General features: G+C 41.3%; 1 protein-coding gene across 5 annotated transcripts in view; it reads left to right on the top strand.

Moving 5' to 3' along the window:
* The first annotated feature begins 6,520 nt into the window (after positions 1-6,520).
* Positions 6,521-27,232, top strand: part of DTWD2 (DTW domain containing 2) — a 163,338-nt gene continuing 142,626 nt past the window's right edge. The window contains exons 1-2 of one of the 5 annotated variants that reach the window (XM_072119441.1): positions 6,521-6,643; positions 8,517-8,865. In XM_072119441.1, coding sequence (XP_071975542.1) covers positions 8,558-8,865 — 308 coding nt within the window. In that variant the 5' untranslated portion in view covers positions 6,521-6,643; positions 8,517-8,557. Of the gene's footprint in view, positions 6,697-6,741; positions 6,922-7,687; positions 7,776-8,516; positions 8,866-27,232 lie in introns of those variants that run through there. The other 4 variants (XM_072119432.1, XM_072119507.1, XM_072119414.1 and 1 more) reach the window with 4 other exon arrangements.

Below are 27,232 nucleotides of genomic sequence, written 5' to 3'. Positions count from 1 at the left end.
CCCATAGAAGTGTATGGGGGACGTATATCGGCCGTATATACGTCGACCGTATATACGTCCCCCATACATGTGTGTGAATGTAGCCTTACATAGTGGTCTTAATATGTATGCCAGCTCCATTACCCCTATTTCTGACCCAGAGGCCACTAACAGATATGAGCCGAATCTCTTGTCACGCCTCACCATCAAATATACTCAGTTAGTCTCAAACAGGTATCACCTAATTTCTTCACTTTTCATTGTGTATGTATGTGGCTGGATTGGCATCAGAGGTGTCACTAGGAGGGACAGGGCCATATAGCAGGCATCTTAGTGGGGCCCTCCTTTCCACTTAAAAAATATAATTATTTCTATATTAACACATGCAAGTTACAATAACACTCTTATACACTCATGTGCACATATATTTAGCATATACACACACGTACAGTGCCATATACAAACGTAAAGCATATATAAAAACAGATACAGCATAAATACATCACATATACTGTATGTTATATACAAATCATGGTGTACAATGTGCAGAATAATATGTATATAATGGTGCACATCCTCCACTTTTTAGTGTGTCAGGTTGGATGATGGCGCCCTCAGACACTGTGGGCCTCTTAGCAGCCGATATCTGCTACCACTGTAGTTATGCCTGTGTTTGGCATATCTACACAGGACTTTATGTCCTACTCTGGCTCTGTTTTTTATTATAGTTATATAGCCCCCCACACAATAAAAGTTCCAAACAACTGCATCAAAGAAAAAATTGTGGAGCACAGTAGGGGAAATGTTCTAGGCCAGCGGTGGGGAACCTATGGCACGCATGCCAGAGAGGGCACGCATGTCTCTTACTGCCAGGTGCGGAAAACCACTGTCCACACCTGGTTGTCATGGCTGTAAGCAGTATCGGAGCTGCGCTCCGGTACTGCTAATAGCCATGACAGAGCAGGGCGCTGACACTGCCTACTCTGTCACTCTGATCACAGCAGCGCACAGGACGGTAAAGCGTACCAGCGCTGGCAGCGTAATTATGTCATTACGCTGCCAGCGCTGGGCACCTTACTCCGTGTGCGCTGCAGTGATCAGCCGGAGGAACGTGGAGTCTGAGGTGAGTTTATTTTATTTTTTTTTAATTCAGGGCATCCACGGGGCATAATATATAAGACTGATTTCCTGCCCGCTCCCGCACCTCCGATAAAACTCCGCCTGCAACCGACCCGAAACTCGTGGCACAAATTGTGCCGGCTACCACAAGCGCCCCCCGCGCCGAAACCCCAGCCCGTTATGCCTGCTATCACAACCCCCCACCCGGCCGAAATCCGCCAACTACTGCAATTCACCCTGCCGAATTCCAGCCGCTCTCACCCCCCCCCCCCCCGCTTGACTCCAGTCACTGCCCGCATCACCCCCTCCCCTGGAACTCGTGCCTCATAACCCCACTCTATCCTACCGAACCCCCCCCCGTAACAACAGACACCTGAACTTCTGCCCGCCAGCATGGCCGCCACCTTGGACAACCAAAGAGAAAGTAACATATGTATTTCTATGTATGTATTTATGTATATACATATTATATTATATATTTATATGTGCATTTATATATAGCAGTGTGAGCGCTTATTTTTTGCGTAACATATTTTACTTCTCATTTATTATTCCGTGTCGTGTACTGGGAAGCTGGATTTTAATACTTTCGCTGTGCGCTCCAAATCATTTGTCTCCTTTATTCTTTGGTTCGGTAAACTCACAGTGATACCAGATTTGTAGGTTTTATTGTGTTTCAATACTTTTTCAGTAATTAAAACAGTGTACGAAAAAGAAAATAGTTTCGCCATCTTGTGACGCTAATAACTTTAGTGCACGGAGCTGGGGAGGTGTGATTTTTTTGCTTAATGAGCCGTTGTTTTCATTGCTACCATTTTGAGGATTGCGTGACCTTTTGTTAACTTTTTATTACTCTTTTATGTGATGTAAAATGGTGTAAAAGTCGCATTTCAGTGTGTATAGGACTGCTGTAATCTGAGCTCAGACAGTCCTGTGTAAATTGACTCTAAACTAAACCGTCAGTTTTCTGGTTAAATTGCCGTACTGGCACTTTGCGATAAGTAAATAGGTTTTGGGTTGCAGTTTGGGCACTCTGTCTCTAAAAGGTTCGCCATCACTGCCCTATATGAACCATTCCCCTGTATGAAGCGTTCCCCTGTATGACACGTTCCACTGTATGAAGTGTTCCCCTGCATGAAGCGTTCCACTGTATGAAGTGTTCCTCTGTATGAAACATCCCTTCTATGAAGCGTTCCCCTGTATGAAGCGTTCCCCTGTATGAAGCGTGGCACTGTATGAAGCATTGCACTGTATGAAACATTCCCCTGTATGAAGCGTTCCCCTGTATAAAACATTCCCCTGTTTGAAGCGTTCCCCTGTATGAAGTGTTCCACTGTTTGAAGCGTTCCCCTGTATGAAGTGTTCCCCTGTATGAAGCATTGCACTGTATGAAGCGTTCCCCTGTATGACACGTTACACTGTATGAAGCGTTCCACTGTATGACACGTTCCACTGTATGAAGTGTTCCCCTGTATGAAGCGTTCCACTGTATGAAGCATTGCACTGTATGAAGCATTGCACTGTATGAAACATTCCCCTGTATGAAGCGTTCCCCTGTATGAAGCATTGCACTGTATGAAACATTCCCCTGTATGAAGCGTTCCACTATATGAAGCGTTCCACTATATGAAGCGTTCCCCTGTATGAAACATTCCCCTGTATGAAGCGTTCCCCTGTATGAAACATTCCCCTGTATGAAGCGTTCCCCTGTATGAAGCGTTCCCCTGTATGAAGCGTTCCCCTGTATGAAGTATTGCACTCTATGAAGCGTGGCACTATATGAAATGTTCCCCTGTATGAAGTGTTCCTCTCTATGAAGTATTGCACTGTATAAAGCATGGCACTATATAAAATGTTCCCCTATATGAAGTGTTCCTCTCTATGAAGCATTGCACTGTATGAAGTGTGGCACTGTATGAAGTATTGCACTGTATGAAGCGTGGCTCTGTATCAAGCGTTCCACTATATGAATCTTTCCACTGTTTTTCACTTTGATGAAATCTGAAGGTCAATTCTAAGGAAGAATGTGGTACGCTGCATGTAAAATCTGCAGAGCAAGATGCGTGGCACTGTATGAAGCACAGCACTGTATCAACCATTTCCCTGTATGAAGCATTCCCCTGTATGAAGCGTGGCACTTTATGAACCATTTGCCTGTATGAAGCGTTCCATTATATGAAACGTTCCCTTGTATGAAGTGTTCCACTATATGAAACGTTCCCTTATATGAAGCGTTCAACTATACGAAACGTTCCCTTGTATGAAGCGTTCCACTATATGAAACCTTCCCCTGTATGAAGTGTTTCCCTGTATGAGCTCACAATGAGGGCCTAATTACATACATGTACCATGGAAAAGGCCAAAGATTAGTTTGACACCAACCCTATCAAAGTCTGAATCCAAATTGGTGAGGGCATATAAAATATAACTTTTAATACAATGGTTAAAAGATTTTAACCATTGTATTAAAAGTTATATTTTATATGCCCTCACCAATTTGGATTCAGAGTTTCCCTGTATGAAGCATTACCTTGTATGAAGCAGTGCACTGTTTGAAGCTTTCCACTATATGAAGCATTGCACTGTATGAAACGTGGCACTGTATGAAGTGTGGCACTGTATGCTGCGTTGCACTGTATGATGCGTTGCACTGCATGAAGTGTGGCACTGTATGAAGCATGGTACTGTATGAAGTGTGGCACTGTATGAAGAGTTGCACTTTATGAAGGGTTGCATTGTATGAAGCATTGCACTGCATGAACCGTGGCACCGTATAAAGCATTGCAATGTATGAAGCGTTCCCCTGTATGAAGCATTGCACTGTATGAAGCGTTGCACTGTATGAAGCATTGCACTGTATGAAGCGTTGCACTGTATGAAGCATTGCACTGTATGACACGTTACACTGTATGAAGTGTGGCACTGTATGCTGCGTTGCACTGTATGATGCGTTGCACTATATGAAGCGTCACACTGCATGAAGTGTGGCACTGTATGAAGAGTTGCACTTTATGAAGGGTTGCATTGTATGAAGCATTGCACTGTATGAACCGTGGCACCGTATGAAGCATTGCAATGTATGAAGCGTTCCCCTGTATGAAGCATTGCACTGTATGAAGTGTTGCACTGTATGAAGCATTGCACTGTATGAAGCGTTGCACTGTATGAAGCGTGGCACTGTATGAAGCGTGGCACTGTATGAACCATGGCACTGTATGAAGCGTGGCACTGTATGAAGCGTGGCACTGTATGAACCATGGCACTGTATGAACCATGGCACTGTATGAACCATGGCACTGTATGAAGCGTGGCTCTGTATAAAGCGTTCCACTATATGATTCTTTCCACTTTGATGAAATCTGCAGGTCACCTCTAGAGCAGAATGTGATACGCTGCATGTGATATCTGCAGAGCAAGATGCTTTGTGTTGTGGAAGGGATTTGTATGAATGTACAGCACTACAGTGTACACTGCACCTGTAATTACCTGCTGTAATCTAATCTCCCCTGCTTTATCATGCATAGTGATTAGTGAACCCACATTTTTCAAACTTCTTTAATACTTTATATAACTTAAACAAACTTCTACACTTTTGATTTCTTTATCATTGTACATATGGTATTTTTATTAGAAATAACTCCTGCAAGCAATGTACAATATGGTATTACATAGTACAATGCGGTATTACATAGATCCTTATTTTCCCTCTTTAGTGTATGTATCTTTTCCCTATATAACAGCAGACAATTACTAAGAATTACTGCAGGCACTTCCCTCTTTCAGTGGCCTCTGGTCAGGAATGATCACAAGACACAAATGTGGTGAAGAGTCACAATTTCATGGGAGAAAATGGGAAAGAATATGACAGTGGCTGACCTTTTTATTTGTTTAAGTGCGCCCTCTGCTGTCTATTGTCATTGCTGCAGTATTGCTTTGGTATTTTACATTGATTGCTGACCACTGCTTATACTGTAAGTATTAAGCCCTTCAGGTCTTAGCCATTTTAGGTCTTTAGGACCAGGCCAGATTTTAAAAATCGTCCTTTGTCATTATAGGAGGTTATACCGTAATGTAACGCTTTAACATATCCAGGGGATTTTGAGATTGTTTTCTTGTCACACATTGCACTTCACAGTAATGGAAAAATTTTGTGTTTGGTTCTGAAAAAAAACAAAACGTTAATTTGGCAAATATTTCTACAAATTATTCATTTTCAAAGTAACTTTATAGCTAACATTTCCCAAATGTCTGCTTGACATCGGCGTGGCTTTTTTATGCATCATCTCTCTTTTCATAGGTAGTTAGGATGTTCAGAATTTTGGGTTCAATGTTTCTTATTTTTATGAAAATCGCCAAAACAGGGGTTAAAACAAAATGGAGGTGGAATTTACAATATAATTGGAATTGTGGACAGGTGTTACAATATAAGGTTACATTCACACACATGTATGGGGGACGTATATACGGCTGACGTATCCGCTCTGTAGCCCAGCAAAAGATAGGACATGTCCTATCTTTCTATGTGATATGACGTCCTGCACTGTATAGTCCTATGGAGGGGGGCGGGTGTGAGCTGCGCTCATCCCCTGCTCCTTTCTGCAGCGCCAATGTATGCCCGCCTTACTACAGTACGGCGGGCATACATCGTGTGCATGTAGCCTAAAGAAGATAGAGGACAGGCGTCACAATATAAAGGGGATGGAGGAGAGAGGCCACAATATAAAGGGGATACAGGATAGAGGCCACAAAATAAGTTTGATGGAGGACAGGGGCTGCAACTTAAAGGGGATGGTGGGCAGGAGAGGGGCCACAATGTGAGGAGAAGGAGAGATAGGGCAGAATGAGAGGGGGGGCACAATGTGAAGGGGAAGTGAAGTATTATAAGTCTGTGTAGCCACAGAAAGTGGAATAAAGGTAATAGGAGGTATTATTTGTTGCTAAATTGCATTAGGGGGTTCCATAAGGGTCCACAAGGGAGTTGGCCACAAGAAAAGTGCAGTGTACTACATGGACTTGGTTTATAGCACGACAATTGTTTGTTCCTTTAGTCCCTCTTTTCTAGCCCCAAAATTGTGAGGTATAAATCTGTTAATATATTTTCCTAAATTGGAACATTTTCTAAATCTTTAGAAAAATAGATAGCATATTGACAGAACAAGAAATAATTCAGTGTGATCAGTGACCCGTTCAGTACATCCTCCCATCTGTAAGATACTAAAGTTATGTCCTGGATGGATAATAATAAAAGAAGGAAAACATATAACATTAGTCTATCATAAAGGTTTACAACAAATAACACGCTGTATGTGTATCATAAACCACAACATAATACAATAATGCAGCTAGCAGAAAAAAAATAGACATTATCAAAATGACAATGATTGGTTTGAAGAGAAAAGCTCAATTTCTTTGAATTTATCAACGCAGGGGTTAAACAGACGCTTTGCCTCACGCGAAGTTTGTCCCCACAGGCTCTCTGTAGTGTGAAAGCTAGACGGGGGGTCACATGATCAGAGCAGCTGGAACGCATGAAGTTGGGAGTACGGTGAGAGAGAGGAGACAGATAAGTGCTCCGCTGTGAGCTTTGCTCGTTTGAATGTAAGCAGGGCGCAATAAAGCTACTGTGAGATGAAAGAGAAATAGGGACTAGTCGTTATTCTGTGGACTGCATAAGATTAACCCTATCACGTGCCCTGTGTCTGTAGTGCTGCTATGAGCTGGAGACCATGTGACTAATCCTCTGCTATACCCATACAGTCATGGGAACATGTAATACCTGGCACAGGGAGGCTCCAGTTACTATCTTAGTCCACAGACTAAGCAGTGAGTGACTGCTGTTATCACTTCTGTGGTCTTTGAATAGAACTAATATTTAGTCACAGAAGTTTCTGCAACAATTGGAGAGCTTCACATTGAGTTTTTGGTTCTGATTCTGAGACGGACTTAAAATCCAATACAAAAACTACCCAAAGGTGTTTACCTACCTCAACAAAAAAAGACAGGATTCCAGTGGTCTGGTCCAAACTTACCTCCTCATTGTGACCTGCGTTGCTGGTAGCTCCAACTGAACTGCAGCTTGTGCATCAGTTGAGCATGATTTCACACTATTACGGATATACTGTATGTACAGGCGGTCCCCTACTTAAGAACACTCGACTTACAGACGACCCCTCGTTACAAGCGGACCTCTGGATTTTGGCAATTTAATGTACTTTAGCCTTAGGCTACAATAAACAGCTATAACAGTTATCACAGGTGTCTGTAATTAAGATTTATTGTTAATCCTGGTTCTTATGAGAACCCAACATTTTTAAAATCCAATTATCACAGAGACCAAAATAATTTTGACTGGGGTTACAATTATAAAATATACAGTTCTGACTTACATACAAATTCAACTTAAGAACAAACCTACAGAACATAACCCGGGGACTGCCTGTATACGCATAGGTGTACAATTTCGACCCTTATCCTAACAGGAATCCGTCACCAGCTTTGTGCAACCCTTTTGGGGAGGTAGATTCCAGGGTTTTCTTTTGGTGCATTTCATATAACCACTGCTGCAGTGAGGACTGATTGCTGCTTCTGATTGACAGCTTTCTTCTCTCTGGACAGTTTAAGCAGAAAGCGATCTATCAGAACGTCGCTCATGATTACTAGGCCTTATGCTGTAACAGGTAAATGTGGAAAAAATTATAGCAAAATATTGAGTGATCTGTCTCTGCAATCCTTTGTTGCTCTCATATAGGACATCAGAACATTGGTGACAAATTTCCTTTCCAAATACATCAAAAAGTCACCTCTGCTATTAATACCATGGACAGAGCTCCTGCTTGTAATATCACTTATAAAAACACCCATTTAGGGATCATGTGGGGGGGCCCTTTTTATGAATCTGGTGCTCCCTGCAGTAGCCCGGCAGAGTGCACCACTTCTGGTCTATCTTTAACTTGGTACATGCTACACACTTCTGTCTGACTTGCATGTTAAATCTGGCACACGGTCCGACTGAGCACCTGAACGCCTCATAATTTGTATCGTGTGGTGCCTAGTGCAGCTGCTCCATAAAAGTGTTGTGTGCAAAACATTTGTGGTGCAAACACTTCTTAAATACCTGTGCAAGCAGTTTACACTAGAAAGAACGTGCATAGTCCGACAAAAAATTGAAGTAAATGTGCCCTTATATGTCATATGTGTCCTATTGTATTAGGAGGTTGGATGAGACGGAAAAATAAATCATGATTTGCTCTTGCAAGACTTATTGAGTAGTGCAGAAGATCTCTCAGTACAGTACGGCATGAAGCCAATATGTGGAACAATGTGCAACCCAGTGGCACAGAGCGATAAGGATTGCTGTGCTGCCTTAAGCTAATGAAATGATATTGTCTGTGTCTTATTGTTGTCCTCTTTCCATCTAGGAAACAGACTGTTTGGATTTCTGGAGTACCTGAATGATATAATGGATCTAGATGCTCAATACAGTAGTGAAGATTGTGCACATGAGGACCTTATCAGAGGTCCAGTATCATCTCATTCTGATCCGTTTTGTACCAATGCACTTCAAAGCTCCTTCTTACTTGACTCCGACCAGGACAATGAAACTCAGAAACAGTCTTCAGAACATATAAAAAGCGAGATTTCACCTGTATTTGATGATTTGTACAGTATGGATGAGACATTATCCGATGATGAAGGAGCATTTGGAGGTCTGTCTGCCCTTCCTGTGGAGGACACTGCGGTCCGGAGAGCCCTGTGCGCACGTTGCAGGTTAGAGTTTGTCTTACAATCTGCAAGTCAGATAAACTTTACATAGAAGCTTGATTATCATAAAATAAAGGAGTGGTATGAAACACAGTATGCTTACGTAACTGCTATACTAGTTATATCAAATGTGGGTATACCACTTATACCAGTGGTAGCCGTACAGCACTAGTACCAGGAAATGACCTGGCAGTACATAACATACTGTATATCAGCGGGTTACCCTCTTACTCTCCAGTATTTATGGTTTTAATTTTCAGCTAATATCTTTCAGCTAGTATCTTGCTGTAGGCTGTAATTTTACATAATCAAACAGCAAAAGCTATTTTGTCATGTTTTAAGCAAACATGGAGAAAGATTAAGGTACCAATTTTACCATTTATCAAATTTTGAAAATATTAATTATGTATTTTTTCAGGTAATTTTTAAGCCTTTGCAAAGACACTAGTGGCCTATGTAAAAACTGCCACTTGAAAGTAGAATTATCTCACTTTACTTCTGGGAGGCAAATATACCCTGTAGTGCATCCTATACACAAGTTGGGTACTCTTACTGTTTTATTTAGTGACTTCTAGAGGGTAGGCTGTAACTTTACGTCCATTTTTTTTACATTTTTTAAATGTTATTTGTGTGTTACAAAAGTCACCACAACTCACCACATTTTGGAGATATTTTAGCAGGACCAATGCAAAGACAGTGTGGCAATGTCTAAAGGCATCAAAGCTGCCACTTAAATGCGGAAATTTACCAACTTGCTTTACTGCTGCATATCAAACCTTGACAGTGGACATGTACAGACTTTATGGGGAAACTTACCGTAATTATGCCTACTAGAAAGCACATGAATCTCCCCCTGCCCACCAGCCTGTGAGTCCTCTCCAAACTGTAGATGCAAGTCCCTAAAAATCATTGTGTTCTCTTAACAAGTTAGGTCTCATACACACAAAAGTATGCTCGCCTGGCCTGCGTATAGCCGTGTTCAGGACAGAGGAAGGGTGAGCGCTCCTCACCCCTCCACTGTCCATAGAAAGCTGAGTGAACGCCTCCATAATTCGGCCTAATTTAGGACGTAACCTACATTATACACAGCACCTGCCTGGCTCTGACGTGGTGCGGTGAGACAGCATCTGCTCACCACACCGTAATCATTAGTGCAGTGATGGCGAACCTTTAAGAGACTGACTGCATTTGATTTGCCCAAACTGAAAACCAAAGCCGACGTTTCTAGTGCAAGGTGCCAACACAGCAATTTAGCCCAATATTGCCACAATACCAATATACAAGAGACAAATAACACTTTGACTTCATGACGCCACCATTACAACCACATAAATAGCATAATTCTGGTTATAAAGACCAATATAGAAAGGCCAACATTACCAATAATAACACTATACTAGAAGCTAATATAGTCATGAATACTGTATTACCGTCATATACTGATTAATATTAGCCCCATACAGTGACAGCAGTCCTGAGTAGAGGAAGGGACTGGTGGACCATAAGTTAGCCTGCTTATGGACCAAATATTGCCATCTTAACCCCTTTTTTGTTTTTGCATTTTCATTTTTCACTCCCCACTTTCAAAAATCTAACTTTATTTTTCCATGTAAAGAGCTTTGTGAGGGTTTGTATTCTGCATAATGCAGTGAAATTGGTGAAAAAACGCTTTTGTGCCATTTTCTTGTGGGCTTGGATTTTACAGCTCTCACTGTGCACCACAAATGACATTTCTACTTTATTCTTTAGGTTAGTGCGATCACGGGGATACTTAACTTATATATGTTTTATAATATTTACAAAAATGAAACCACCTGTACAAAAAAAAAAAAAAATTTGCCATTTTTGGCGCTTTTTCATACTTCAGTGTACGGAGCTGTGTGTAGTGTAATTATTTCAGAGATGACCTGATGTTTTTAACCCCTACGGGACACAGCATCTTTTGGCCTAAAGGACGCGGACCCATTTTTCAAATCTGCCCTGTGTCACTATAAGTGGTTATAGCGTGGGAACGCTATGAGAAATCCAGGGGATTTTGAGATTGTTTTCTCGTGACACATTGTACTTCAAATTAGTTTAAAAATTTGGATGAAATCTTTTGCGTTTAGTTATGAAAAAAAACAAAATTTGGCAAAAAATTGGAAAAATTCTATATTTTCAACGTTCTAAATTCTCTACTTTTGATGCAGATAGTCATAGCACCCAAATAAATTCATAACTTACATTTCCCAAATGTCTGCTTTATGTTGGCATGGTTTTTTAAGATTCCACATATTTTACTAGAATGTTCTGAGGCTCAGAATTTAGGTATCATTTTTCACATTTTTTGTAAAATCACCAAAACCTGTATTTAGATGGACCTGCTCAACTTCTAATTGACACTGAGAGGCCTAAATAATAGCTAGACTCATAAATTACCCCATTGTGGAAACTACACCCCTCAACGTATGAAAAACCACTTTTAAGAAGTTTGTTAACCCTTTAGGTGTTTTATAGGGGTTAAAACAAAACGGAGGTGCAGTCTGAAAATTGTAATATTTTTTCACAATACACTCATTTTGGGTGGAAAATTAAACATTTACAATGGATTAAATTAAAAAAGGCTCCACAAAGTTTGATACCCAATTTCTCCCGAGTACACCGATACCCTATATGTGGTGGTAACCTGCTGTATGGGCGCACGGCTGGGCATAGGAGGGAAGGAGGCGCCATCCAGATCCGATTTGCTATGTCACATTGTACAGGCTATAATTTTTTTCTTTTTTTATTGAGGACCTATAGGGGCTTATTTCTTTTGCCACATGAGATGCACTTTTCTGGTACGTAATTTGGGGGAATCTATAGCTAATTGGTGAGATTTAATTAAAGCTTTGTTGGTGGAGGAAATGAAAATCGTCAATTTTTAGGAACATTTTTATGTGTTTTTTTTTTGGCCGTTAACCATACCATAAAAATAGTATATTATTTTTATTCTATGGGTCGCCACGATTACAAAAATACTTTATTTATATATATTTTTTATTTTTTCCCATTTTTACTGAATAAAAAGTAATTTGGCAAAATTGTTGTTAATTTTAGCATCACCGTCTTTCATATGCATAACTTTTTTATTTTTCACCTCACAAATCTGTTTAAGGGCTTATTTTTTGCGAGAAGGATTGTTCTTTTTAGTGGTCTTATTTTAGATTGCGTAACTTTTTTAAATCACTTTTTAGAGCATTTTTAAAGGGCATTAATAAAAAATCATCTTTTTTTCAGAGAGAGTTTTTTGAGGTTGTTTTTTACGGGGTTCACTTTGCGGATCTAATAACGATTCTGTTTTATTATGCAGATTGTTACGGACGCAGGGATACCAAATATGTGGGGGTTTTGTGTATTTTATTCAATTGTACTGAATAAAAACTAATTTGGAGAAAATCTTATTCATTTTAGCATCACCATCTATTCATATGCATAACTTTTTTATTTTTTGGCTGACAAATCTGGTTAGGGGCTTATTTTTTGCGAGAACAGTTGTTCTTTTTAGTGGGCTTATTTTAGAGTGCATAAAATTTTTTAAATCACTTTTTAGAGCATTTTTTATAGGGTATTAATTAAAAATTATCTTTTTTTCGGAACGTTTTTTGCGTTTTTTTCCTCCGGCGTTTACCGTGCGGGTCCAGTAATGATTCTGTTTTATTATGCAGATTGTTATGGACGCGGCAATACCAAACATGCGGGGGTTTTTTGTGTTTTTATGTTTTTTATACTTTATTAAGTGTTTTTATGGGAAAGTGACATTTTAGGGGCTTATATTTTTATGTATTTATTTTTTATTTATTATAATGTGTAGTGTTAAGTGTTTTTGCATAATTTTACTTCTACATACTTGAACTTAAACCAGTGATACTCTGATCACTGGTTTAAGTTCAATACACTGCTCTACAATACTATTTTATTGTAGAGCAGTGTAAACTGTCTAAGCATGCTTGCGCATGCTCAGACAGTTTGCAGTCAGACCCGGAAGGGTTCTGGCTGCCATGGAAACCGGGCAGCTCCGGGGCACATGCCAGTCCTCGGAGCTGCCCAGGAGAGGATCGGATCCCCCGGTAAGCGGCACGGGGGATCCGATCCATAGGGGGAAGACCCTTACACGCCGCGGTCATGCTTGACCGCGGCGTGTAAGGGGTTAACACCCGCGATCGGAGTCGGCTCCGATCGCGGGTGTTAGCGCAGGCTGTCAGCTGTACTAGACAGCTGACAGCCGCTGCTTCTGGTACCGGCTCCGTTCGTGAGCCAGTGCCAGAAGCAGGACGTTATAGTGCGTCCTGGTGCGCTAAGTATCTAGCCACCGGGACGTACTATAACGTCCTGGTGCGCCTAGGGGTTAATGCTATCATTTTGAGGACTGTACGGACTTTTGATCAGTTTTTTATTACATGTTGCAAAATGGCTAAAAAGTGGTATTTTAATCTTTTGGCGCTATTTTCAGTTATGGAGTTAAGGTTTAGGGAATCCAATTTGGCAGGGGATCTGTAGGGCAAAGTGGTGGTTGTTGTGGTGTGGAAGGTGTGGGCGCAGGTGGATTTGGGATCACACATATGACAACTGTCTTTGGCCACATACATACTTGCCTCATCACATGCACCGTGCAGCCAGTGATGCAGCATAGCAACCGGCCACATTGTGCATGCGCTGCCTGCTGTGAAGATATGCTTGTTCCATTAGCCGTCTGATGCCAATATATGATATATGTGGCAACAGACTGCTGTCATACTGGGTGATTTGGGACACTAAATCACAGTTATCTTTAGTTGGTTTAGTGTCCCAAAGCCACCTGACCGAACCTCTGAAGGCATTTGCAGCTCTAACACTGAATGCTGATGTGAAAAGCACACACAGCAGCCCCAGCAGCTCCTGACCTCTTATCCTCCTCTCTGGTGCTGCAGGCTTCCTTCTGTGGACTCTCACTCCTCGTTCTGCTGTACTTGTCTTACCAGGCTGAAGAGGAGGAGAGGTGGGGGTGGGCACTGATCGGTTGCTACTGTCTCACTAAGGCATCACTAGAGAGAGCAGAGCCGATCAGCTTCAGGCTGCAATGACTGCCCGAGTTCCGACTTTGATGACACTAGGGAGATGGTACGCGTGCCTGCAGAGAGGGCTCTCCGTGCCCTCTCTGGCACGCGTGCCATAGGTTCGCCACCACTGCACTAGTGGATTACTCTTATCTCTGTACATTATATAGTATAGTCATTAGATTATATCAACAGCAAAACACACAGGGACAAATGTGCATCTAAAAAGAAACCAATTACAGCACAGCTTTCATATCAGCTTCTGCTCATGAAAAATGAAATCTGGACACTGTTGGTTGCTGCTGTCTTTATAGATCAGCTATATATATCTGTGCTATGAATGGCTGCTAGGGCCAAAACAAACATTTTTTATGGACATTTTCCAAAGTCGCAAATATTCTTTGGCTCAGTAATGGCACTGGGACCACAGCAAGGATTTTTCAAATTTCCTTAAAGACCTTTAAACCAGACCCAATACATTTGTTCAGATTCCCCCATAGACCATTCAATTCATTTTTCTTCAATTCAAATATATTTTAAACTTGGTCACACCTATAGATTCACATTACTGATAATTAAAAAGTTTTGGCACTGATAGAAGTCTCTGTGACCGAAATGATAATTAGGAGAGTCATATTAATAAATTTTGGGTAACCTTTGATCAGCACAACTAACCCCTCCTGCTTTACGTGCGATAAGGCACTCTGAGATTTGTATATCTACAGCTAAAGTAGCTTTTACACCTTCTCCTCCTGGCCAGGGTCCTAATGTTGCCCTCTTACTTTCTGCAGGTGGCACCCTGAGGCAATAGGCTCAATTCTACTCCTGGAAAATGTGCCAGTTTATGTGCCAGTGGGGCCATTAATTTTGCATTTCTGTTTACAACATCTGATACTTTATAGCAGAGCACTTCACTGTTCACATGTATTATTAAACGCCCGCACCTGCTTCTATACAAAACATATGATGTTTATATCCGCAGCTCATAAATGGTGATGATTTTCTGGTCCTATTAAATCAGTTATGTGCAGTTATTGTATTTATAAAAGCATAAGGTTTGAGAAGGCTCTTTCTCTGCTCAGGTTAATGACTTGCTATGTGATCAGTGGATGCAATGGTGCAACTTTGTTTCCTTCAGATGAATGGAATTGATATGCATTACCAAGCACAGCCACACAACAGCGTACAGCACTATGTACATGAGGGAACATTACCTTTCTGCACCACCGCAGGAGAAACTATGCATTACACAATGTCCATTCAAATCTATTGATTCTTAGTTTAAAGAAGGACAGGATAGCAACCCCCACCTCCAAAATCTAATATGTTCTATGTAAATTCTTTCTACTCTGGTCAAGAGGTAAGTATCATCATCCTCAACAAGGTTCCCCTCTTATAGGGTATATAGAAATTGATTTATTTTCTAGACTGGGCAACCCCTTTGTATACGGTGGCAAACAGAGAACTCCAGAATTAGTTGCATACTGGCAATGTAGTAGCTAACAGCAGAATCTGATGCATGCCATAGGCCTACAATATAGTATGACCTTTCAGCGGATAGACATGGCAGTCTAAGGCCATGTTCATATTGTGTACATCGGGCAGATTCCTGACATATTCTCACAACAGAGGGGTGGGACATATCCCACTGTATGCTCCAGGGCTGGTTCGAGGGTTCCTTAGACGCCTGGGCGACAGAGTCTCAGTGACCCCGTTTGGAGTGAACTCATGTGGTTGCATAATATACAGCCCCCTCATGGATTAATTATATAGATTTTACTCATGGTTTCATTATACACAGCCCCCCATTTGTGGGTTAATTATATTGAGCCATCCCATGGATTTATTAAGTACAGCCCCTCCCCATGGATTCATTATATACTGCCCCCACATGCAATCAGTATATACTGTCCCCCATAGATTCTTTATATAAAGCCCCTTCATGGATTCATTATGCGCAGCCCCCCCATGGACTAATTATATGCAGTCCCTCCTCTGCTCAGTGCATACATCGCTCGGCAGCAGGAAGCAGTGTTTGCTACTTGAAGCAAAGCAAAGGATGTCTCCATCTACCATCTTATTTCTGTGCAGACGTTCAGCGTATGCATCGGGAGCCTTTTTGGTGTATACACTGAATGTATCTAAAAAACAAAATGTGTACGCAGCCCTAAAATGCCCCTGAGTAAGATTTTTTTAGATAATAAAGTTCTGGACAGATTGAATGTTTATTACGGATTTAATAATTTCTATTTCTGTTTCGCACATCCATTTATGCTGTGCTTGGGGGAATTGTAGTTGCATTTGATATTCCAGTGGAAGCGGTGGTGTTATCGTTCCTATACAGGGCTAGGCCTAAGAAACAGCTGAAGAACACTCACCGTATATTTACTAAAGAACAGAAAAGCTAGAGACGGTTAGGGAAGTGCTGCTATCGATATACTTGATGGTATAAATCGATATTTTGTTGCTATGTGCTTGGAAACAAAGATAATAGTGTCAGACTGTTCAGATGTAATTACCGGGTGCCATGAAATAGAAAATGGATTTATTGATCTTTCTTCACATCTGAGTGCAGTCTTTTATTGCTGGGCAGAGGTGGGTTGGATTGACACATTTAGTAACACATTAGCTTATAGACTGTGTTATGTGCGACTTCCAGGGCTATGTTATTCAGAATGGGATGCAAACATTCAAACTATGGTACAAGGGACCCTACAGCTCCTGGGTTACAATGCAAAATCTGATGTTACAAAAGTACCCAGGCATTTTTTTGTAAATGTGTGTGGTTTGTATATCCTTAGAGGAGATAATCCAGTGGGCCTACAGAAACGGCATTTGGAAGGTGAACGTTTGCCCCAGTCTGGGGTTCAGGGAACTCTCCATTAACCCCTTAACGACTTGGCCCTTTTTTGTTTTTTTCATTTCCATTTTTCGCTCCTCACCTTCAAAAATCTGTGTCATTTTCTTGTGGGCTTGGATTTTATGGCTTTCACTGTGCGCCCCAAACGACTACTCTATTTTTTGGGTTGGTACGATCACGGGGAGGCCAAATTTGTATAGGTTTTATAATGTTTACATACATTTACAAAAATTAAAACCTCCTGTACAAAACAATTTTTTTTTATTTTGCCATCTTCTGGCACTTTTTCATACTTCAGTGTACGGAGCACTTGCAATTTTTTTCCAGCTTCCCAGTACACGGCATGGAATATTAAATACTGTCATTTTGAAGTGCAATTTGTTACGTAAAAAACAAGCCCTTGCGAAACGCTTTACATGGAAAAATAAGATTTTTGAAGCTGGGGTGTGAACAATGGAAACACAAAAAACGAAAAAGAGCCTGGTCGTTAAGGGATTGATAAATTGGCAAAATTATCTGCATTCCGGTCAAGATGGGGTGTACATTACTGAGCAAGAGAAAAAGAACTGTTTTGATTTTACCAATTGCCTGCTATGAAATAAAGAGTGAAAAATGTAAAGGGGCCTGAATACTTTCCATAGCCACTGTAGACCTGCAGGGACTATTGGCTTAATGGAAGTCGACAAATTCACTTGAAATGGGGAGGTGCGCTGTGCATTTTTTTAGTCTTTCCTTCTATGGGCTCATGTACATTGCTGTTGATTCCCCTGTGTTGAAGATAGAGCAGGTCAGAGGTCGCACTAACATTTTTCCAGAAGGGTAAAAATACTCCTCTCACCATTTTTGAGGAGTATTTTTACCCGAGGAGGAGTATGAAAATTTGGGTAGCACACTGCGCACACAGCACACACTACACTCACACACTGCGCACACAGCACACACTGCGCACACAGCACACACTGCGCACACAGCACACACTGCGCACACAGCACACACTGCACAGCACACACTACACTCACACAGCACACACTACACTCACACTGCGCACACAGCACACACTACACTCACACTGCGCACACAGCACACACTACACTCACACTGCGCACACAGCACACACTACACTCACACGCCGGAGGCGTTTAAAAGACGGCGGCGCGCGGGCGCCGCCATCTTTTTTACGATCGCCGCGCCCCCGAACGTCATCGGGGGCCGGCGATCGGTTGCCATGGTAGCCTCGGGTCTTCTTTTGACACGAGGCTACATGGCTTATGCAGGTTCGTTACAATGAGCCAGTGGCTCATTGTAACGTATGACCTGCAAAAATGCCATATATTGTAATACTGTAGTATTGCAGTATATGGTAAGAGCGATCTGACCATCTAGGGTTAATGTACCCTAGATGGTCTAAAAAATAGTGAAAAAAAAAGTTTAAAAAATAAAAAACATTAATAAAATATTAAAAGTTCAAATCACCCCCCTTTCCCTAGAACGGATATAAAACATAATAAACAGTAAAAATCACAAACATAATAGGTATCGCCGCGTCCCAAAATGCCCGATCTATCAAAATATAAAAACGGTTACGGGCAGCGGTGACCTCCGAGGCGGGAAATGGCGCCCAAATGTCCGAAATGCGAATTTTACACCTTTTTACATAACATAAAAAATGAAATAAAAAAATGATCAAAATGTCGCAGACCTCAAAATGGTAGCAATGAAAACGTCGCCTCATTTCGCAAAAAATGACACCTCACACATCTCCGTGCACCAAAGTATAAAAAAGTTATTAGCGTCAGAAGATGGCAAAATTTTTTTTTTCTTTTTTGTACACATTCGTTTAATTTTTGAAAATGTATTAAAACACAATAAAACCTGTATAAATTTGGTATCACCGCGATCGCACCGAACCAAAGAATAAAGTAGGCATGTTATTTGGAGCGAAGAGTGAAAGTCGTAAAAACTGAGCCCACAAGAACGTGACGCACGTGCGGGTTTTTTTCAATTTTTCCACATTTGGAATTTTTTTTCAGCTTCGCAGTAAACGGCATGTTAAAATAAATAACATTACGGGAAAGTAAAATTTGTTACGCACAAAATAAGCCCTCACACAGCTCTGTACACGTAAAAATGAAAAAGTTATGGATTTTTGAAGTTGGAGAGCGAGAAATGAGCTGAAAAACCCTGCGTCCTTAAGGGGTTAAATTGATCTCATGTACCATAAACATCAGGGCTAATACAGGGAGCTTTTCTGCCCAAATATAAGGTCCTCCATTTACCTGACAGAGGACAAATATAAACGTTTGCCTGCACCTGGTAATCCACCTGTCTTACACTGCATGTGCAGTGTGAATGTCTCATGTCTATACTGTTCTATGTAACTACTGTGTATGCAATAACTTAATCCTTGCAAAAGTGCACAACCACTATAGGTGAAACGCCACAGTCTTCACTGTGGCTGTGAAATAGGCAATGTACATATTTTAATTACAAACTCACAAAATTCTGAAACCGCTCACCGGGACCCAGGAACCACACTGCTTAGTCCTGACTCCCACAGCTCCCGCCGTCTCCAAGCTCCGCCCACAGCAAGTGCACAGTCAGGAGGGGCTTGAGTAATATACAAGGTTGAGGGGCAGGCGTGCAGCCAATAACAAAGCCCCATACACGCTGCTTAACATCAGCAGTGTGAAAGGAGCTTGGTTATTGGCCTTGTGCGCAGAGCGGTGCGCGGCGATTCTCATTATGATCGCGAATCGCGATCCTGCAAATGAGCGCGTCGACCCGCGCGCTACACATGATAATCGCCATGCGTACTTTTACGCATGGCGATTATTTTGGGGGGTAATCGTGCCTCATCACGCGTCATAGACGCGTGGTGAGGCGTTAATGCGACCTCTGGAGCAGGTCCTATTCCTGTCTGATTTTGTGGTTTGGGAAGTCTCTTTTTATGGTTGTGCACCCGCTGATGACATACAGGCCTCAAACTATAGTCCACTAGACCGTTGTTTGTGACCTGAGGAGTCACGTTTGGCTATATAAGAAGTCCAAAATTCTGCCTTCATATTCTCATTATGGGGCATTGAGTTCAGTTCTTTTAGCACACAGCCATGACAAAAGTGTAAACCTCTGAAGAGTTTGTGAATGTACATCTCTATGACTTCATATTTGTGGACTGTCCGTTTGAATACTTGGTTCTAGATAATATCTCCACATAACTTGGTCACTTTGTAAGTGATGTTTTCAGCCACATGTACTCATGTTCCACCTTTTTTTTTGCTATTTTTTATGAGGAGACATAAGTAGGCGGCTGAAGATATCTCCTGGGCTTCATTTACTTGAGTGCTTTGTTTGTCTGATTTTCCCTGGTGTTCTGGTGTATTTATCCAGCCTGTCTTCACTGTACACCCCATAAAAGATGCACAAGACGCAACGTCAGGAATGGAACTCTGTGTAAACTTGATTATGGCCAGTGGTGCCTCCGCCGAAGTGAAAATAAAACGGGGTAATGATGTGTTTAACAAGATGCAGCCTTTTTTTTACTTCCCATAAAAACAAATGGGACAGATGTTTGTTCCCTATTGGATAGGTCTGTCTATCTGTTGCTATCAAAATCTCAATTAAACAGGACAGTTGTGCATAGTAACATAAAAGCCCAGGCCTGGAAAGCTCACAGCAGTACTTACTATCATTTCTAAAGGTTTCTTCACATAAAATATATATTTATTTGATTTGCAGACCCTATGAGATAGCCAGGGAATAGTATTTTCATAGGAATTGAACATGCAGTCATCTTTCTTGTTTTCATATTTATGATTACTGGCAATAGTTGTTTCTCTTTCAGAAAGTTACTTGCTATCAAAAATCAGCTTTAAGAATAAGTCTTTCATCTTCCGTCATTTATATACATTATTATTAAAGAAAAACCTACCATCAAAATCAAGCATGATAAACCAGGGACACTTACTCATAGATTCGGTCACTGTTACTGTGATAATCTTCTAATATTTGTTACCCTTGACGTCCTTCCCTTTAAAGTCAACTTTTGAAATTATGCTAATGAGCCTCCATGCTGCAGATTCACTGTCTGTTACACTGTGAAGGATCATTCCCCCTTCCACTGTGTTCTGAAACTTCCACTGCTGCAGGAGGATGGGAAGTTCTGACGGGGGAAGGGGAGACAGTGTAACAGCCTGTGAAGCTATAGCACTAAAGGGCTCTGGTTACAGGCTCAGGCTCATTAGCATAATTTTAAAACAACAGTCATGTGGTCTCGGGCTATAAGCTTCCCTAGTTTATCATGCTTGATTTTGAAATAGAGGTCGATTTCCTTTAAAAAGTAATCGTCATTTCAAAAATCTTTTGATATGTTGCAGGACAGGCAATTTTAAGCGCTTTTGCAATTGGATTAGTTACCCAAATCTTGCTCCTGTTGTCAGTGACTCCTTATATGGCTGTGACAAGGCACATTTCGTCATCACTGAGCTGACTACAGAGGGAGAATGTACATGTGAGACCCCCCCCTCTTTCCTCTCCCTGCTGTCCGCTGATTCTCCTCATGGCTCAGTGCTCCAGCACTCAGTCATGTGCTGCCAGGAGCACTAAATAATGTAGTAACCAAACAACTACACTCTTATCTCTCCCTCAGCTTTTCCCACATTGGTATATAAACAAATAATCCACACAGACACAGGCTACAGCTCCATCTCAATCCCCCTTCACCTCACACTCCACAGCAGGAAATGGCAGGAGAGACTCTTCAAGCTGTCCCCTCATGTGCTGTGCTGAAGTTTTAGATAGATAGGTAGATACATAGATGATAGATAGATAGATAGGAGATAGATAGATATGGGATAAATAGATCTATAGATATTAGATAAATAGGATATACATAAGTAGAATATACATAGATAGATATAAGATAGATACATATTAGATCAGTGGTTCTCAACCTTTCTAATGCTGTGACCCCGCAATACAGTTCCTCATGCTGTGGTGACCCCAAACCATGCAACTCGCAGTAAAAACACAGTAAAATTTCGGCTCCGATGGCTTCAGACGACCCCCGGTTTTGGTCGTTCGACCCCCGCTGGGGTCCCGACCCACAGGTTGAGAACCACTGTATTAGATAGATAGGAGATAGATAGAATATGCATAGATAGATAGATATTGGATAAATAGATAGTTGGATATTAGATAGCTCTATTGTCATTGGTCAGCAGTGCGGCTTGTGATGAGGTGACAGGAGGCATTCTCCGCCCCTCCATCTTGCTGAATGTAGTTCTTTTGAGAGCTGGAAACCCTGGTTTCTATGGGTCAAAAAGGTACTAAATGAGGACCGAGAGGCAAAATACTTTGAGGAATAAATCTCAGGGACACCTGTAGCAGAATTATGTTTTTTAGTTTTTTTTTGCTCAGAATTGAACATGCAGTCATCCTTGTTTTCACATTTATGATTACTGCCAATAGTTGTTTCTCTTCCAAAAATCTATCAAAAATCATCTTTAAGAATAAGTCATTTATATACACTTAAAGGTTAGATTTACATCAGGAGGATTCCCAATGTATCCTTACATACAACCTACTGATGGCAAAAACATGGAGGCCACTGTGTTTGCATCTGTTCAGTCTTTTCAGGATTTTCACCAACACAGCAATATACCCAGGGACTATAGCGCAGGTTTACTAATACCAGAGAGTCACTATAAAGTTGTGTCTGTCTCTAATTTGAGGTTCTTGATTGAAAGGTTTCAGACTAGTGTCAATTAAGTCTTCTATACACTACAAAGTGGAGGATAATCTGATTAAAAAAAGTAGCAGCCGGATCATATGGGACTTATTACATACTGACCTACTGAGTAAAGCACAATCTGTCTGTACATTAGTGCCTACATTATCACTGAAATTCCACTTCCTTCTTCCCATTTCAAAGACATCCACCGTGAGATATAATCTGATTCATCTGCAGTACAATTCGGTAGAACAATACAAAAATTTCAAAATGTCACAGAATAGGTGAAAGAAGCTGGAAAAGTGTAAAAATATATATTTCATGATTTTTTTTGGTTGCTTTCTTATAAATTTTACAAGTAATAGTACAAGAGAATATGGATCATTTTGTAAGACATCTTATGAGGAAAGTGCTTCTTTCTCCAGTTATCAGGCTCTCATACTGCTGCCTCCTTCACCATAAAATGTATGTCGAATTTCATTTGGTTAGCAAGTTACAATTGTCAGATTACACACAAGTCTGTTAATAAGGGAGGGGATTACACACAAGTCTATGAAGAAGGGAGGGGGAGAAGTGCACAGTGCAAACAGCAAGGGAGAATAGAAAACCAAAGAAAACTGCATAAGTGAATGTATAATGACCAGTCTTACCAGGTCTTACAAGGCATTTTGGTGCCCTAGGCAGACAAGCGCACCCCCCCTCAACATGGTCGAATTAGGGCCAATCCTTACGGGAAAAATGAAATGCCCCCCTCCCCCATTAAAAATAAATGAAAGGCCAACTGGTACGGGAACATCTACACTAAGGCTTCCCAGCCATGAATATATTGTGAAATAGAAAAAGAGTCCCTCCAGTGAAAAGAGAATGAAGCAAATACACAAATATATTCCAGCAATGAATATCCCAAACACATAGATACCAATGACTAGACCACACATATAAATATCAATGAATAAACCACACATACTAATATCCTGCCTTATAAATATATACCAAAAATTAATATATTACACATATCAATATATATCAGCATTACTGCACATCTGGGCTGCACTCGGGCACAGATATCACTTACTATTAGGCTGCCGCTGTCTCTTTCTATGTCGGTGTTGGCCTGGTTCATCCCGCTCTTCCTCCTGTAGTCTTCTCCTTGTTGCAAATGCCCCATGTAGTATATAGCCATCCTGCCCCCATGTAGTATATAGCTAGTCAGCCCCATTTAGTATATAGCCATCCTCTCCCCCTGTAGTATATCGCCATCCTGTCCCCTTGTAGTATATAGCCATCCTGTCCCCTTGTAGTATATAGCCATCCTGCTCCCCTGTAGTATATAGCCATCCTTCTCTCCTTTAGTATATAGCCATCCTGCCCCCTGTAGTATATAGCCATCCTGCCCCCATGTAGTATATAGCCAGCCAGCCCATTTAGTATATAGCCATCCTCTCCCCCTGTAGTATATAGCCATCCTGCCCCATGTAGTATATAGCCATCCTGCCCCCCTGTAGTATATAGCCACCCTGCCCCCATATAGTGTTTTGCTATCTTGCTCCCATGTAGTATATAGCCATCCTGCCCCCTGTAGTATATAGCCAGCCCAATGTATATAGCCATCCTGCCCCCTGTAGTATATAGCCAGCCCCATGTATATAGCCATACTGTCCCCCTGTAGTATACAGTCAGCCTGCCCTCCCCCCCTGTAGTATATAGCCAGACCCCTAAAATAATAAAATAATACCTAGCTGTGCTCCCTGGAACTGCATGGTCCGTCCCGCGGCTCCAGTGTAGTCTCACTCTATGACTCGGGCGGCGTCTGAGCAATGAGTAAGAACCCCCCCCCCCCCCCGGCTGCGCATTGTAACCAGTGAAATGTGTATCTTAAAGATACACATTTGGCTGGTTGCTACGAGGGCCAGGTAGGTGCCCCAGGATGGGAGGTGAGGGTATCGCCTTAGCCGACCGCCTACCCTCGCCTATGCCTCGTCCCGGCCATGAGTCTTACTCCTCATATGCACAGACTATTGATTTACTGTATGCCATGTTTGGTGAAGGGCTTGGTTTTCTGTAAACAGGGAATGAAATGAGGTTTAGAAATGAGTTGAAAAAAATTTGTATTGATTAGTATTTTCTGCCTCAGTTATTGTTCAATGTGCGACCTTGTAGTGTCTGTTAAAAGTTCATTAGAGGATCATAACTGAGTGAGCAAGGCCATCTAATGTGTCGTGATCTGAATTGTTACAAGCCTGTTAGCTGGAAAATCAGATTGACAGCCATTGTACAGCACAACAAACACCGGTTCTGCATCATTATGTCCTGAGCAGTAGCATGGAGCATGATCAAAGGATAGAAACTGTGAGGGGAATTTGCATAGAATTTTTACTTACCTTCATGTCTTGGAGAGGACGTCTATTTTTAGTGACATCTAGGAATCGGGTAGTTCCTAGATGACACTAAACAGGGAAATCTACAAAATAGTTTTCCAGGGTGGGAAAAGGAAAACGCCTTAATTTTTATTCCTCCAATGTTATCTATACTTACAAATACTCTACTATGTATCTGTAAAACTACCAACCTTATAAATAAATATATATCAGGTGGTTTTTCAAAATGTATTTCTTAGACTTAAGCCCCTTCTACACTGGCGTTTTCCATGCGCGAGTTCTGCTCGTGCATTTGACGCGCAGAACTTGCATTGCACTCTGTCCCATTGTATTCAATGGGTCTTTCTTCATTTGCGTTGTTTTGCACGCGCGTGCTTGCGTTCGTTTGCACGCGCGTCAAAATCGCAGCATGCTCTATTTTTGCGTTTCACGCGCATTTTTCAAGCCCCATTCAAGTCTATGGGGACGTATCAAAAACGCATTGCACTCGCAAACATTGCAAGTGCAATGCGAGTGCAATGCGTTTTAAACGTAAGGGTTGCTAGGTGACCAGTATAACAGTATTTCCCCTGCTCGCGAACGATCATTTAATTAAAAAAACACAATGAAGAACAGTGAAGAATAGAATAAAAACAGTGAACACAGTGAACACAGGATCATTTAAGATAAAAACACAGTGCAGAACACAGTGCAGAATAGATTACAGATGTTCGGCACATCTGCTTACTTGTCGGGAGATACGCGCGGAACGGTGCGGCCAAAATAGCATGTGAAGAACAATATATATGTGTGAAGAACACATTGCAGATGTATTTAAACATCTGCAATTTGTTCTTCACACACATATATGTTGTTCTTCACATGCTATTTTGTTCGCAACGTTCCGCACGTATCTCCCGACAAGTAAGCAGATGTGCCGAACATCTGTAATCTATTCTGCACTGTGTTCTGCACTGTGTTTTTATCTTAAATGATACTGTGTTCACTGTTTTTATTCTATTCTTCACTGTTCTTCACATCTGCTTACTTGTCGGGAGATAATATACACGGGGAACAGTGAAGAATAGATCGCAGATGTTTGCAATTTATCAGAAGACATTATTTTTCAATTAAATAACCCATTTTAATCCAAAACCATGGTCCCTTTGAAAAATGCTCGATTCTCCCATTGACTCGCGCGTGAAAAATGCGCCGAAAACGCAAAAAAAAACGCTAACAACACGCGCGTGAAAAGCGCACAAACGCTAATTACTCCAAGGAAAAATGGAACAAAAACGCAGCCAAAAACGTCAGTTTTTCACGCATTGCACCCTGACGTGAAACGCAACGCTAGTGTGGAAGAGGCCTTACTCTTTCTTGTTACTGCTGGTCTCTAAGATCGCGGATGTAAAAGCTGCCCGATAAAACGCTGAGATCACCACACATGCGTGACACAATATCTGACTTCAGACACAATAGTTTCCTTGTTAAATGTATACAAAGGGAGGTCTGTTCCAACACATACATTTTATATACATGTTCCATTTTTTTTAATGACATATAATTAGGCGGTTTTTATGTGTACAATGATGCAGTAGTGTGCTAGCAATGTGTACTATGGGAGGAGCCCTTTAAAGAGAACCTGTCACCAGGTTTTACCCTACTAAACTACTATAAAGGATGACATGTCCTTTATAGAATTTCCTCATTTATGTGAAATATCCCCCAAAGTCTGGCAAATATGACACTCCCCACCTTATTTTCAAATAAGATGAGTCAAATTTAGTGGTTCCAGGGACAGTGTCACTTCAGAAACCTCTATCTTCTGTTCTATAGCACCTAAAACATGTGTCATATTAAAAATTAAAATCTCATATTTCGCATCACATCAAGCTTATGGCTTTGTGAGCTACAGAACCAGAGATATAGATAAATACATAATTATAAATGAAAGCTGCAGATAAAGAGCCGGTTCCCGCTTATTTTTTAACTTCCTGTATGTATAGTTCTGTAGATTACAGAATCCTAAACTTGATGGGTTTCGAAAGATAACCTGTTTCTTGGTACTATAGGACCCAAGATATAGCCTTCTGAAGTGACACTATTCCTGCAACCACTAAACTTGACTCATCTCATGTGAAAATGGCATGTGATGAGTCATATTTGCCTGACTTTTGGGGAAAACTTTGTGAGATTTCACGTACAAGAGATTGAATTCTGTAAAGGATACTCTACCTGAGGGAACTAGTAGTTCAGTGGGACAGTGCTGTATCAATCTTTCTGCATCTTATCAGCAAAGTGTAGGGAACTGGTTTGGCTGGGTGGGAGGCTGTAGACGTAGGTCAGGGAAGAAGGCAAATTTGCAATTGAAGGC

Source organism: Engystomops pustulosus, chromosome 1, assembly GCF_040894005.1.
Source record: "Engystomops pustulosus chromosome 1, aEngPut4.maternal, whole genome shotgun sequence".
Taxonomy (NCBI): domain Eukaryota; kingdom Metazoa; phylum Chordata; class Amphibia; order Anura; family Leptodactylidae; genus Engystomops; species Engystomops pustulosus.
This window is presented reverse-complemented; position numbering and strand designations above follow the sequence as displayed.